The 12,922-nt window shown below is 42.1% G+C and overlaps 1 protein-coding gene across 1 annotated transcript in view; it reads right to left on the reverse strand.

Moving 5' to 3' along the window:
* Positions 1–1,059: 1,059 nt before the first annotated feature.
* Positions 1,060–12,922, reverse strand: part of LOC142204429 (uncharacterized) — a 38,528-nt gene continuing 26,665 nt past the window's right edge. Inside the window, exons 6-14 of the mRNA XM_075275740.1 lie at positions 12,183–12,301; positions 11,118–11,176; positions 10,066–10,217; positions 8,885–8,944; positions 7,464–7,629; positions 5,883–6,047; positions 4,623–4,714; positions 2,720–2,799; positions 1,060–1,933 (exon numbers count right to left, since the gene is read on the reverse strand). Of these exons, the coding sequence (XP_075131841.1) occupies positions 1,865–1,933; positions 2,720–2,799; positions 4,623–4,714; positions 5,883–6,047; positions 7,464–7,629; positions 8,885–8,944; positions 10,066–10,217; positions 11,118–11,176; positions 12,183–12,301 (962 nt within the window). The 3' untranslated portion in view covers positions 1,060–1,864. The remainder of the gene's footprint in view (positions 1,934–2,719; positions 2,800–4,622; positions 4,715–5,882; positions 6,048–7,463; positions 7,630–8,884; positions 8,945–10,065; positions 10,218–11,117; positions 11,177–12,182; positions 12,302–12,922) is intronic.

The raw sequence follows: 12,922 nt of genomic DNA on the forward strand, positions 1-12,922 counted from the left end.
ATGAGGGTAGAAGCTGCTGAGATACAGTATAGTGGCAGTAGAGTTATTATAACCTACAAGCTTTCTTAAAGGGGTTGCTCTTGAAGGATGTGATAATGGTCGACAGTTCAATGTGTTATGTTAGCAAGTTCCATAATATGGGGGATGGAGCAGAGAAGTTCTGGAGGAGGTTATATAAAGAGTGGAGGAGAAGAGAAGAAGGAAGGTGGTCTTGTGAGGATCGGAGATTATGTATGGGAAGGTATCAGGAGATGTATGGAGGGGACAGGTTGTGGGTGGTATAGATAATATTCTAAAGACAAAAACAGCCATATATTTGCAACAGAGGTGACAGACTCCCTTTCAGATGGATCTACTGGATGATATGTAGGTAGTGACTAGATTGACAGAGGGGAGAGGCAGATGAGAATTGAAGTGAATGGTGGATTAGTGAGTCAGCAGAATGGAGGTTGGATTGGGAAGGAGTAAGAGTACTCACCTTCCTTCATCTCTTTTGAACCTTCTTGTGGCATCCGGAGTTCTTTCTGGGTCCTCGTCTGGCCTTCTAGGTGATGTGATGTGCCCGGTGCCTGTGAGGTCCAATCAAAGTCCTCTTGGATGACCCGGGAGACACAAGAGGCCAGAGAGAGCATTGGATGCTGTCAGGAGGCCCAGAAGAGATATGGGAAGGCGAGTATAACTGTTCATTATTTTTTACACCTTCCCTGGGCCTCCACCTATTATACTCTGGGGTCTGAATAGACCCCAGAGTATAATAATTTAATTTCCAATGTTATCGGAACAAGTTAAAGAACTGCAGAGTCCATGGATACAATTCTAGCTACCTGCGATCACCACTAGGGGGAGCTCACTGAAGACATCAAACATTAAACTTCTTTATGCATTAAATTGTAAGTAAGAAGAATATTCTCATGCGCTGTAACTTTAGGGCTGTCTGAAGGGGTGCAGGAGATTCGGAGCTCTGTATTATACATTTTTAAACAGTTGCTGTTACAATAAAAAGAGGAAAGATATTTTATTTACAATATTGACATTATATGAAAATATTACCATAAAATATAAACTTATTGACAGCTTTAATAAGTGAGACTGATAGACATCTAGACCAGCGGAACTGAGCAGGTTGGACCGAGTGTGCATGTGTTCTCGATGACTGAGCGTGTATGTGTTCTCAATGACTGATTGTGTATGTGTTCTCAATGACGGAGCGCGCATGTGTTCTCGATGACTGATCCTGCATGTGTTCTCAATGGTTGAGCGTGCATGTACTCTCGATGATAAGCTACTAGCAGACACCTCTGATGGTGGGTGATCTTGAGTCACTACATTTCCATATATATAATATAGTTAACTGATCCTGCAAAATCTATAAGATCAGCTGCCTATCACTGGATACAGGATTACTGCCAAATTGGTGGGGGCCTCCCCAATGATTAGTAAAGGGGCCCCGAATCCCAAGCTTCGGTTTTGTTGAGGTTGCACACTGCCGCTCCATTCAACTCTCTGACATTAGCAGATATCGCTGAGCATCGTACACCCCGTGCAAAAAGAGGAACATTCTTGTGATCCGTGGACATTCCATCGTAACCCATTTGTTATATCCCTTTAAGAATTAAAGCCCATTAGATAGTGGTCGACTTGAGTCTTAGTTGTCTTCTTCTGGGCAGTGTTGTGTTTGGCCATGTCCAAACCTGATCCTGTTGTAGAGGCCTGAGGGGCATCTATTATACATAACATATCTGTATGAGGTTTCTGTGACCACTTGTCCACTGAGAAGAGTAGAGAGGACCTCCTTATTGTACAGGTTGCCGGTGGTCTCATCACATTCTCCTGAATCCCCCTTTATACCCACGCAGTACATTGGTTATACATCATGAGATATTTCATGTGGGACATCTGTCATATGGACAATATCCGGCCTCTTGATAGTCACCTGTGTAAGAGAAAAAATTTGAAATGATAAAGGATTTCTCAGCAAACAAACAAAAAAAAATAAAAATGAAATTTTGGGGTTTTGTAACTACTTAAATTACATTTTTTTTTTTTTTTATGTAGATTGTGAGCCCACATAGAGCTCACAATGTAGATTTTTCCCTATCAGTATGTCTTTTTTGGAATATGGGATGGAAATCCATGCAAACACGGGGAGAACATACAAACTCCTTGCAGATGTTTTTTTGTCCTTGGCGGGATTTGAACACCAGGACTCCAGCGCTGCAAGGCTGCAGTGCTAACCACTGAGCCACCGTGTGGCCCCAAATTACAAAATTTTTGCATGCAATACCACGTGTGACCACAAGGTTGGTGGGGATTTCAATTAATTCTACTGGGCACATTCTACATTTTTTATGCAATTCTACGCCTGACCACAAGGTGTGCTGTAAATAGAGAGGGGATTTCAATTATTTACATGGAGCACATTCTACGTTAGTAATACAATAAGCTGAAACGACACCTAGTGGTTTAAGATCTAATTCCCGATTACCTAAACGTAGTGAGAATCTTGATGTGACATCACACATAGCTTAAAGTCAGTGTCTACGACTTTAAGGGGGTTCCTGGAGGGGGCAGATACTGATGACCTATCCTTATCTTGATGTCTATTGAGGTTGGTCTAGAACTACCAGTAGTTCTTCAGTGTTTTTAATCAACATTAAACCTCAAATACTGTATATGACATATTATGGGGTGAGAATTGTAAGTAATTGACTGAACTTACCTTCATTGTTGTGTCTATTTTGTCCAGAGTCGGCTTGAAATCGATCTTTGCGTTTGTGGCAATGGTGTACCTAAAGTGTTCTGTAATGGACAATAGGGTGATATAAGATGTTATCAACCTTCTACTCCCCAAAGTAACATGGACAATAGACAAATATGAAATCACCCCTCCCCCACAGAGTGACATAAGTAATTGCTAAGAGTTTACCCATCCCCAACACGGTGTCTGTAACGTTGGTGTTCAGTATTGGTGGCAGTAGCCGGCAGCTTTCCTCTGTCATGCTCCTCCTCGCTCTCCTCCTCTATTCTCTTCCTTGGGGTCAGTGTATGGTGCTTCTTCCTGCATCTTAAAGTCTGCTCCCAGCAAATCCCAGGCTACCCCTGTCAATAAATATGGCTCAGCCCTCACCTTGATGATGAAATATAGGAATCCTTCTCTATTCCTAATCTCTAAGAAGGTTCTTTGCATGCTAATCCTTTCCCTTGGCTTGTTTCCTCTGTTCCTGACCTTGACCCATATCCTGACTATGACCTTTTTCATTCTGCTGATCTCCTATGTCTGACCCATCCCTGACCTTTGAACCTGTTCTGCCCAACTAGGCCATCTGCCATTTCCTGACTAACTATATATTCCAGCTAACCTGACTTCTGGCTTGTACTTGAACTACCCTTTTGCCTGACCGCTGTGGCCTCACACCGCGTTTAGATCACCAGCTCTGGGACCCCTCCAAGGGAGAGTAACCTGGTATTTTCACTGCATTGAAATGCAGATACCTGTGGAGGGGTTAAAGGGTTAATATTGGGGACACTTCTTAGACAGCACGCTTAAGAGTGGTCTAAAGCCACAGTTAGTCCACAACCCCCTTCCAATTGTTACAGTGTTTACAATGTCACCTTGACATGGACTATAAGGAATCATATAATGCTACCTCCTTTGTACCCTTCTTTACCTCTACTCTTGGCTGAACATGTCTACTTAGTGAAATGGTAGATACATGTTGGATATAGTCCAAGTCCGTCAAGTCCAACCTATAAACCTACCAAATTGATCCAAAGGAAGGCAAAAGAATCCAACTCCAAATGTGGTAATTGGACTAAGTCCCTGGAGTGTTGATCCAGGGACTTGGTCCAATTGCCATATTTGGAGTTGGGCATTGGCATGTCCAAAATTTTTAGTTTCCATAACCTATGATATTTTTACTTTCAAGAAATTCATCCATTCCCTTCTTAAACTTGTCATCACCACATCACCGGGTAGTGGGCTCCATATTCTCACCGCTCTTACTGTAAAGAATCCCCACATATAACTGTGGTAAAACCTCTGCCCCCTTGTCACAGTTACATGTCATGGTGTACATTATTGGAAGGATATCTGTACTGTCCTTTTGCCTATTTGTACATTAGGATATTAGGTCGCCCCCTGAGCCATATTATTGCCTTGTTCGCCCTCTTTGTACCTTTTCTAGTTCAGCTACGTCTTTCCTATATACAGCTACTCAAAATTGTGCTCAGTATTTTCCATGTGATTTCTATAGGGACACGTATATGAGTCCTTGTCATGAGTGATTTTCCTCCCTTGATGCATCCTATGATTTGTTTGCTTTGGCAGCAGCTACCTGGCACTGGTTGCTAAAATTAACTTTATTGTTCACCAATATCTCCAAGTGTTTTTCAGCTTTAGTCTTACAATTATGTATTGAATAATAAAAATGGAGTGCGACTTGTTTCCATGGCCCAGACTCACAACTAGATAAATGTGTCAAGGTAACCAGCTTTTCAAAACAACATGATTTTGTCTATCCTATACATGTCTATGTGTGGCCACCCAGTGGTTGTGATGTGGATTGCAGCCTGTCAAATATACAGTAAAAGATCTTGTATTGAGATGTTATTGTTGGACTCACCTTCCTCTTCTGAATCATCTAATGTATTAGAGACAGCATATTTGTTCCCAGTTTCATATTCACTTTGCAGGATGCTTCTATCATACTCATCCCTAGGCAAAAGAGAAGGAAGGTATGGATAAGAGTGTAAACTAACAGAGTCCGGTGTATGTATGTGTCCTCCATTACCTATTCTCTTGGCTGGATTATAGGGCTATATGTTGATGGTCTACCTTGAAGGAGGTTGTCTAGGAATTGTAGGCATACTCACCTGTCCCTGATGCTCTGTTGTACGTTGCCGGTATACATTTAGGCTCATGCCAGGGTCTTGTTGTAGGATACCCTTCGCGACCACTAGGACCAGCCAGTGGCTCCACATACATCACCTGTTTTTGGAACTGTTGAGGCCGCTGACTAGTCTCAGCAGTCACGTGGAGCGTTGGCATGAGACTGAACGGGCGGCAGACAGAGCACTGGGGACAGGTGAGTAGATCTAGTTAAGGGATATAAGGATGGGTTTGAGTCCTGAGCATCAGATTCTGCCCACTTATTATTGACCTCTCCTAAGAATGCCTATTGAATAGTGTTGAGGGATCGGGAAAGATCGGATCCCAATTCTCAATCGAACAAATTTCATGATCGGGATCGGCTGGAAAATGATCGGAAATCAGATTTTGAAATCTCAAGAATGGCTCAACCCTGAAAGTGACTTTTCCCATAGAGAAGCATTGACTAGGGTTGAGCGATCGGGATAGATCGGATCCCGATTGGTGATCAGGCAAATTTCACGATCATGATTGGGATCGGCTGGAAAAGGATCGGAAATTGGATTTTAAAACAGATCCTGAAATCTCAAGATCGGCTCAACCCTACTATTGACCATAAGCTAGCTCTGTTTCGAAACACAAGTCAGGTCTGTGCTGAAGCATATTCATCTTGTAGTGTTTTAGTGTCTAAAGATCTCGGGAAGACTCCAAGGAACTTCAATGTTACTGTAATTAAAAAGAAAATTGGCCTAAGGGTCTTGAGAAGGATGAATAAAGACAAAACAAACATGGGTCTTGGGTGGTGGCAAAACCCAGAACCATTGTAGGAAGTCCATCTTAAACTTTGTCCGGAGATCACTCGTTTGCTATACACTCATTATAGTAAATGTATTGTACACCAGTCCTAATGAAAGGCCCAACTGGCTGAACCTTCTCATAAATCTGTCGCAGGTTCTTACGCTAAAATTGAAATCTAAGCCAGGTAGGATCTGAAACAAGTAGGATGTCCACTCACCTCGCTATCCTCTCCTTATCTTTTCTGAACAGTAAGACACTGATAGTAATTACTATTATAACCAGCACTGCAATGGCCGTTCCAATCCCTCCATACAAGCCTGGTTTGGATATTCTTCCGGAACAGTCGGAAGTTGTATATATGTACTCATTGGTGTCTGGGCACCTGGATAAATAGGGGGAAAAAATAATTTTTGAAAAATATAAATTTGGTTTTCTAAACCTTTATGTACAATAATTTATAATAAAAGCTTGTTTCAGTATTAACTCACACAGGGCATTGGAAGCAATGCAAAAAAAAGTTAAGTTAAAGTAGTTACTAATTTTTTATTTTAAGGGTAAGTTCAGAGGGTTTTTTTGGACCTGAGGCGGAGGCCACCTCAGGTTCCAGTCCAAAAGCTGGGTAGCTGTGACTGAAAGCCAATGCACTGCACCGGCATCGAGCTGCGCACTCTGCTCCGGATTAGGCCCAATGAATGGGCCTAGTCCGTAGGAGGGGAGTGTCTTCAGGCCGATTTGCGAGGCGACTCAGCCTGAAGAATGAGTACCTCGCTTCTTTTTTCCTGGAGCCGGAAACAACTCCTGAGTGGCTCCCATTGATTTCAATGGGAGCTGTCTTTTTGGTCAGGATTTTGAGGCGGATATGGCCTCAAAATCCTGACCAAAAATCTCCGTGTGAACTTACCCTATGAGGTCATTCACAAATTGGAGCACCTGTCCTTGGTGCTCCGTTGTTTTCCACTGGTACCGTTATCATCCCATGCCAGGGTCGATTTGCCGGAAGCCCTGGATTCACATGATTATAGACACCAATCATCACTGGAGAAGAAGCGGTGACCTATGTCAGTGATATCATCAGTCCCTCTCCCGCAACCGGGGACTAGCACAGGGTGCAGGTTTTTATTTTACAACTTCTACCAGAGGACATACCTATTGAACTCTTTTAACACATTTAAAGTCATGTTAAACTTGACTATATCTGTATACATTTTTAGGGTCTCAAATTTTGCTTTTCAAAAATTCAGCCAATGTGGTAGACTGTGACATTGTAACTTTTGAAGCTCTTTGTGGCTTGTCTGCCCTGGTAGACATATGATTCTATGGTGGAAGGGCTGAGCATATGGTTTGCTAGCACTGGAACCCCAATGATAACATGTCCAAGAACCCAGCAACAAATAGTTTTTACTTGCAATGGTTGGTCTCTCTCTCCAGCCATTGACACCTTGTGGCACAAGCCAAAGCAGCAGTGGGTCTATCAACGCCCCCCTTGATTGACCAGGGATCAATTAACTGTCACCATGATTAGACACAAGGGATTGAAAAGGGACAAGTGCAAGAATTCACCTCCATTTGTTATGGGCAAAGTATTTTTGGAATACTGCGGGGTTGGATAGCCAAGGTCTAAAGTTTGCTCTGGGCTCATAGGACTCTAGTTACACATCCACTACACCTTCAGAAAATAAAGTATCACCAGAACCTTCCTCATCAATGATATTGTCATAATACTAATAGTTCAAGCATGGAAGCTGCTAATCTGAGAAGAGGACTAGAAGGCCAAGACTTAACCCCATGGGATACTTACAAGCATCGTGGCCCTTCATGTTTCTCGATGTAACATTTACCAATATTGCAGTTCATATGTTTGGGAGATTGTTCTTCACAGTAGGACAAACAAGTCAGCCCATCCGAGGTTAAGAAAGGAGTGTAGTAAGCACCAAACCCTTCGGGGATAGTTTGTCTGCAGATACCTAAGCCAAAAATATAGTAAGTTGCACTTTGGTCATCCAGATGGCTCCTTGGGTTTCTAACACCTCCCCCAGGCTCTGAATGTCTTCACATTTTCTCTTATCATTCTCCATCTCTTACTTTATTGAACAAGACCTAACCAAACTTTTTAGTAGAAGACCCCATGGTAGTGACATTAGAAATAGACAGTGGGCACATACTGGTGGTAGATGGGGTGCAAAATAATGGCAAAAAGTTAGTGCATAAACTACTGTGTGGTGGCTGCAGGGGTTGACTTTTGGTGGTAGGACCATAGTTGATGTTGTACGGTTGAGCTCTGTTGCCCCTTTTTTTTCCTAGAGTTAACTGAACGTAGACCCAAAAATAATCTAATCTTGACTTTGGAGCATGAAGAAATATGGGGATAATGTAAAAACTATAAAAAGTTGTACTTTATGTAAGCAGAGGTCGCAATGATGGCTCCAAAGGTGTCATAGGTGCCTATACAGGTGATTCTACACATTAAGTCTCTTGGCTATTAATACGCACAAGACTTTTCCTCACGCTTTCCGACATCTGCCATTCATATATAGCAAGTGCCAGAACTCCATTTAAACATGGTCCCTCTCAGGAACTGAGCAGACACCATAGCTGTGGGGTCTCTGCTGTTTCACATAGCAAACACATCGCAGTAGTCCCTCAATCAGAGACATCACTGATCACAGCCACTTAACACCTCAGGTTCTGTGGTCAGATGTGATAGTGGCATCGATGGGGTTCACAGTACTTTTCCTATCCAAACACCTCCTATTCTGCAAGATTTTGGGAGCAGTTTGGTTGCTACAGCAGCCGGGGACCTTCTGAAGATTTCCAGGCCTGCCTTAGGAACATTACTATTGAGACCTGCCTATGGCAGGTCTCAATAATAATACCGGGTCTTTGCCATGAGTTGCAATACGGTATATGCGATTTAATGATCACAGGTTCAGCCCCTTCTTTATTCCACATGGTGAACACTATAGCGGGGAAGAATGGAAATGCCCAAATTGATGTTTTTTTCGCCCCTTCCCCTCCCACAAATTTTAATAAAAAGGGATTTCAAAGTCATTCATTCCCTACTATGGTATAAAAAAACCTACAGTGTGCCGTAAATAATATGTCTTACGGTAAGTTCTCACAAAGTCAAGAGGATTTTGTGGGCAGGATCTGGATCTGGTTTGGGGGTGGAATCTGTCCCTAAATCCGCAGCAAGTTCACTATGGGTGAACCCTCACTTACCATCCAAGGTCACAGTGGGTTCTGGCTTCACTGGTGCAACATCTAGAATACACAGGCTCCCTGTATAACAAGAATAGAAGGTGTTGTGAATATTGTCCACTGATTCTAGAAAATTCTTAGTCTGTGCTTCACATTTACTAATATACCAGATGTGGAGATTCTGGAGATTCTGTTATTCTACCTTTGTTATATCCGGAGATATCACCGGTTTAAAACACAAGTACCGTATATACTCGAGTATAAGGTGAGCTTTTCAGTACAGTTTTTGTCATGAAAAAGCCCCCCTCGGCTTATACTCGAGTCAAGCAAAAAAAAAAAAAAAAAATGACCAGCTGAAATAGTAATGCATAGAATCTCCCATAATATAGTGAGAAAAAAGAAGCTTAAAAAAATATAATTAAAAAATAAAATAAATAAAAGTTGTAAATCCCTCCTTTCCCTAGAATACATATAAAAGAAGAAAATGACTGTGACACACAAACACATTAGGTATCCCTGTGTCTGACAGTGCCCGTTCTACTGAATATAGGGGGTCTGCAGTGCTCCTGTTCCGTCGGGAAGGGGTTAATAGGAGCACTGCAGATCCCCTATATACAGCCAGACTGAATTCTAAGTGGGGAAAAAAAAAACAGTCCTCAAGCTCCTGGAAGGGGCAGACAGACAACCAAAGCACCCCCTCCCCTTCCCCAGCAACTAATTTTTGAAACTTTCCAGTAGCTGCTGCATTTCCCCCCCTCGGCTTATACTCGAGTCAATAAGTTTTCCCAGTTTTTGTGTGGTAAAATTAGGGGCCTCGGTTTATATTCGGGTCGGCTTATACTCGAGTATATACGGTAAATATTCCTGGCACATAACTCAGGTGTCTTATGTACGTTTTAACCCTTTAGTGATCAAACACATTTTAGCCTAAAACCAGTAACAAGTATCGCCCTCTCCATTCCATCTTTTTAAGAATGTATTTGGCTATAGCCTGTACTTTGTGGGAACAGAAGACCTTTCAATCGGTTTTTGTTACTTTTTGATTTTGAGGTGATCAGAAAACATGGATTCTGGCCTCGGAATTTAATGTTTATGGCGTTTATTATGTAGAATAAATAACATACTCATTTTATTTTGTCAAAAGATGGCTGTAAAACACTTATAGCTCCAACAGCAGAGTTTTTAAGCACAAGAGCTCTTACCAGTGCAGTTGTTGGTTTTATCTTCCTCCAGCTTGGCCTCCAGGGTTGTGTTAACTTCTTGGACAATCTTCTCATACTCCGCAGTCACATTTACGTATTCGTTCAATTTCACTTCTGCAATGACTTTATGGTCTACGATAATGCTGCCACTTCTGTAACACATAAAGGGACAATTACGTATACACAGGCGGGTTTCGGATATGTCTTTTATTTTTTTTGTACATGACAAAGTTTCCTTCTCCCCCTTCCCATGTGAAGATACTATATACTGCCAACTTTCTACATGCACTGCAGCCAGGCTTGTGGAATTGGAGTTGTGGAGTCAGAAAAAAAAGATACCAACTCCGACTTCAATATAAAATGATTCTTTTGAGTGATTTTATACAATTATTTGCATGAATTAGAGGATCTTTACTGTGTCCATCTGACCCTGGCCGTCACCCATTTATGAAGGAGACAGAGTTGGAGTTGGATGTGGGCTGTGGAAAAATAAAGGAGTTGGAGTTGGTGGTTTGGTCTATTGACTCCACTGCCAATGTTACGTAAGGTGTTATAGGGACTAGTTTGGAGTGGAGTTTATATATGGAGAGACCTGAAAATGACTCCATCCAACCTGACGGAACTGGAAATCTGCAAGAAAGAATGGCAGAAGATCCCCAAATCCAGATGTGAGAAACTTGTTGTATCATTCCCAAGAAGCCTCCTGGCTATGCTAGCTCATAAGGGGCAAATACCCAATACTGAGCAAAGGCTCGGAATACTGATGACCATGGGAGATTTCAGTTTTTCCTTTTTACTAAATTTGCACAAATATCCACATTTCAGTTTTTTTTTCCGTCAAGATGGGGCTGAGTGTCCATGCATGAGAAATAAAATGAACTTTTTTGATTTTAGCAAATGGCTGCAATGAAACAAAGAGTGAAACATTTAAAGGGGTCTGAAGACTTTCCGCACCCACTGTACGTGCCACAAGATGAGCAGCTTTGCAAAACAATGTCATTTTGCAGTAGTATAAACATACAGTAGCTTGAAGCGCCCTAGTGCAAACTTACCGAATTGAGAGGATTATCACCTCCTTGAAGCCTGTGATATTTTGATAGACAGGAATCATCTGTAAGGAGAATGTAGGCAGGGAGTATATGCAATTCCAGACTGTATTATATAATAAAATAATTATATATATTTATGTGTAACATAAAGCTCTCAGTACTCATTGCAAAATATGTATTTAACTCCCCAAGTATAAGGTATTTATAATATGTAAAAGGACACCTTATGGGTCCCTTTAGGCTCCTGGGCCTGGGTGCAACTGCATCCCCTGCACCTGCTCAAGCCCCGCCTCTGCCAGCACCCACCAATCAAATATTCTTGGCTGCTTTTGGGGGCAGGACTATACAATGGGTGGAGCACAAAGTAGAACATTGTCTGGCCATATGTCTATGTACAGTTGATTGATGGGGTCTCTGGTTCTTGGATCCCTACTAGTCTGCTATCCTTATGGTAGGTCATCAATATCAAAAACCCACCTAGATGGAAGGACAAGGCTTGAGGTCGTTGTATGGATTGTAAAATACAGTCACATTATAACTGTCTACATTCGCCCTACGTTTGTCCTGGGTGTTAATGGGGATAGAACTGGAAACGTTTGGGGTTCGACACCCATAAAACACTCTGATACTCTGGGGTCCCCCAGAACCAACAGTATAATACATGAAGACTCAGGGGAGGTGATAAACTGTTATATTCAATTTGCCTCAACTCTCATAGGTGTCTGGTGTTCCCATTTATACTTTGAAATCTAGGATACCAGGACACTTTCAACCCGAAATGAAACAGAGAGGGAGAACCTCATGAATATTCATCAAAACAAATTTTTGAGGTTTGTCCATCTCTCGATGTAAACAAAGGAAATGGTTGTGGAAAATCTCCCTTGAATTTGATTGGGTTTGGGGAAAGGATGAGACCAGTCAAGCCAGGAGATTTTGATTTATTAGGATAAGGGGGTGCGGGAGACAACCCCAGGATATTGGAGTGTAATGGGGATGAGTAACAAGGGCATTATGGACTCTGAAAACAGTCCTATAAATAATAACTAGGTGAATAATATCCCATCTTACCGTTGCTTTAAACTCCTTTTCGAATTCCTGATATTGTTCGGATTCGGTGTTATTTAGCTCTTCATTATATTCTTGCTCAAATCTGACTTCAACGTCCACTGATGTGGTAACTGCTTCGACTGTACAGAGAAAGGGACATATACAGGTTACACGTACAGCAGAAGTGGATATTCAGGCTCAGAAGCCGTGGTCATTTTGGAGAGCTGCAATGTACAGATATGTCGACACTTCAAGGAGTTGGTCAGAAATAATTTTTATGTCCTAGAAAACTTTGCAAAAAGTTCAACTTTAACTTAATTTAAATTTTTGGAGAGAGTATTGTTAAAGGGATTCACATGTAGGAATAGCCTTAAGTAAGACTATTCTTCTCCTACCTTTAGATGTCTTCTCCACGCCCCCATTTGGTAGAAATCCTGTTTTTCATCTGTATACAAATGAGTTCTCTCGCAGCACTTGGGGCGTCCCCAATGCTGCGAGAGAACTCTCCAGTGCTGCCTCCATCTTCTTCAGGAACAGCCTCTCTGTGTGTCTTCTTCTGGAGCTGGGTTCAGACTTCTAGGCCTTGGGCAGAGCAGACTGCGCATACCTGCGGCCTCAAGAAAAATGGCTGCTTAGACAGTAAGTAAGCAGCCATTTTCTTGTGGCTTTTGGGCATGCACAGTCGGCTCTGCCAGAGGCCTAGAAGTTTGAACCCAGTTCCAGAAGAAGACACGCAGAGAGGCTGTTTCTGAAGAAGATGG

The sequence above is a fragment of the Leptodactylus fuscus genome, chromosome 5 (assembly GCF_031893055.1).
Source record: "Leptodactylus fuscus isolate aLepFus1 chromosome 5, aLepFus1.hap2, whole genome shotgun sequence".
Taxonomy (NCBI): domain Eukaryota; kingdom Metazoa; phylum Chordata; class Amphibia; order Anura; family Leptodactylidae; genus Leptodactylus; species Leptodactylus fuscus.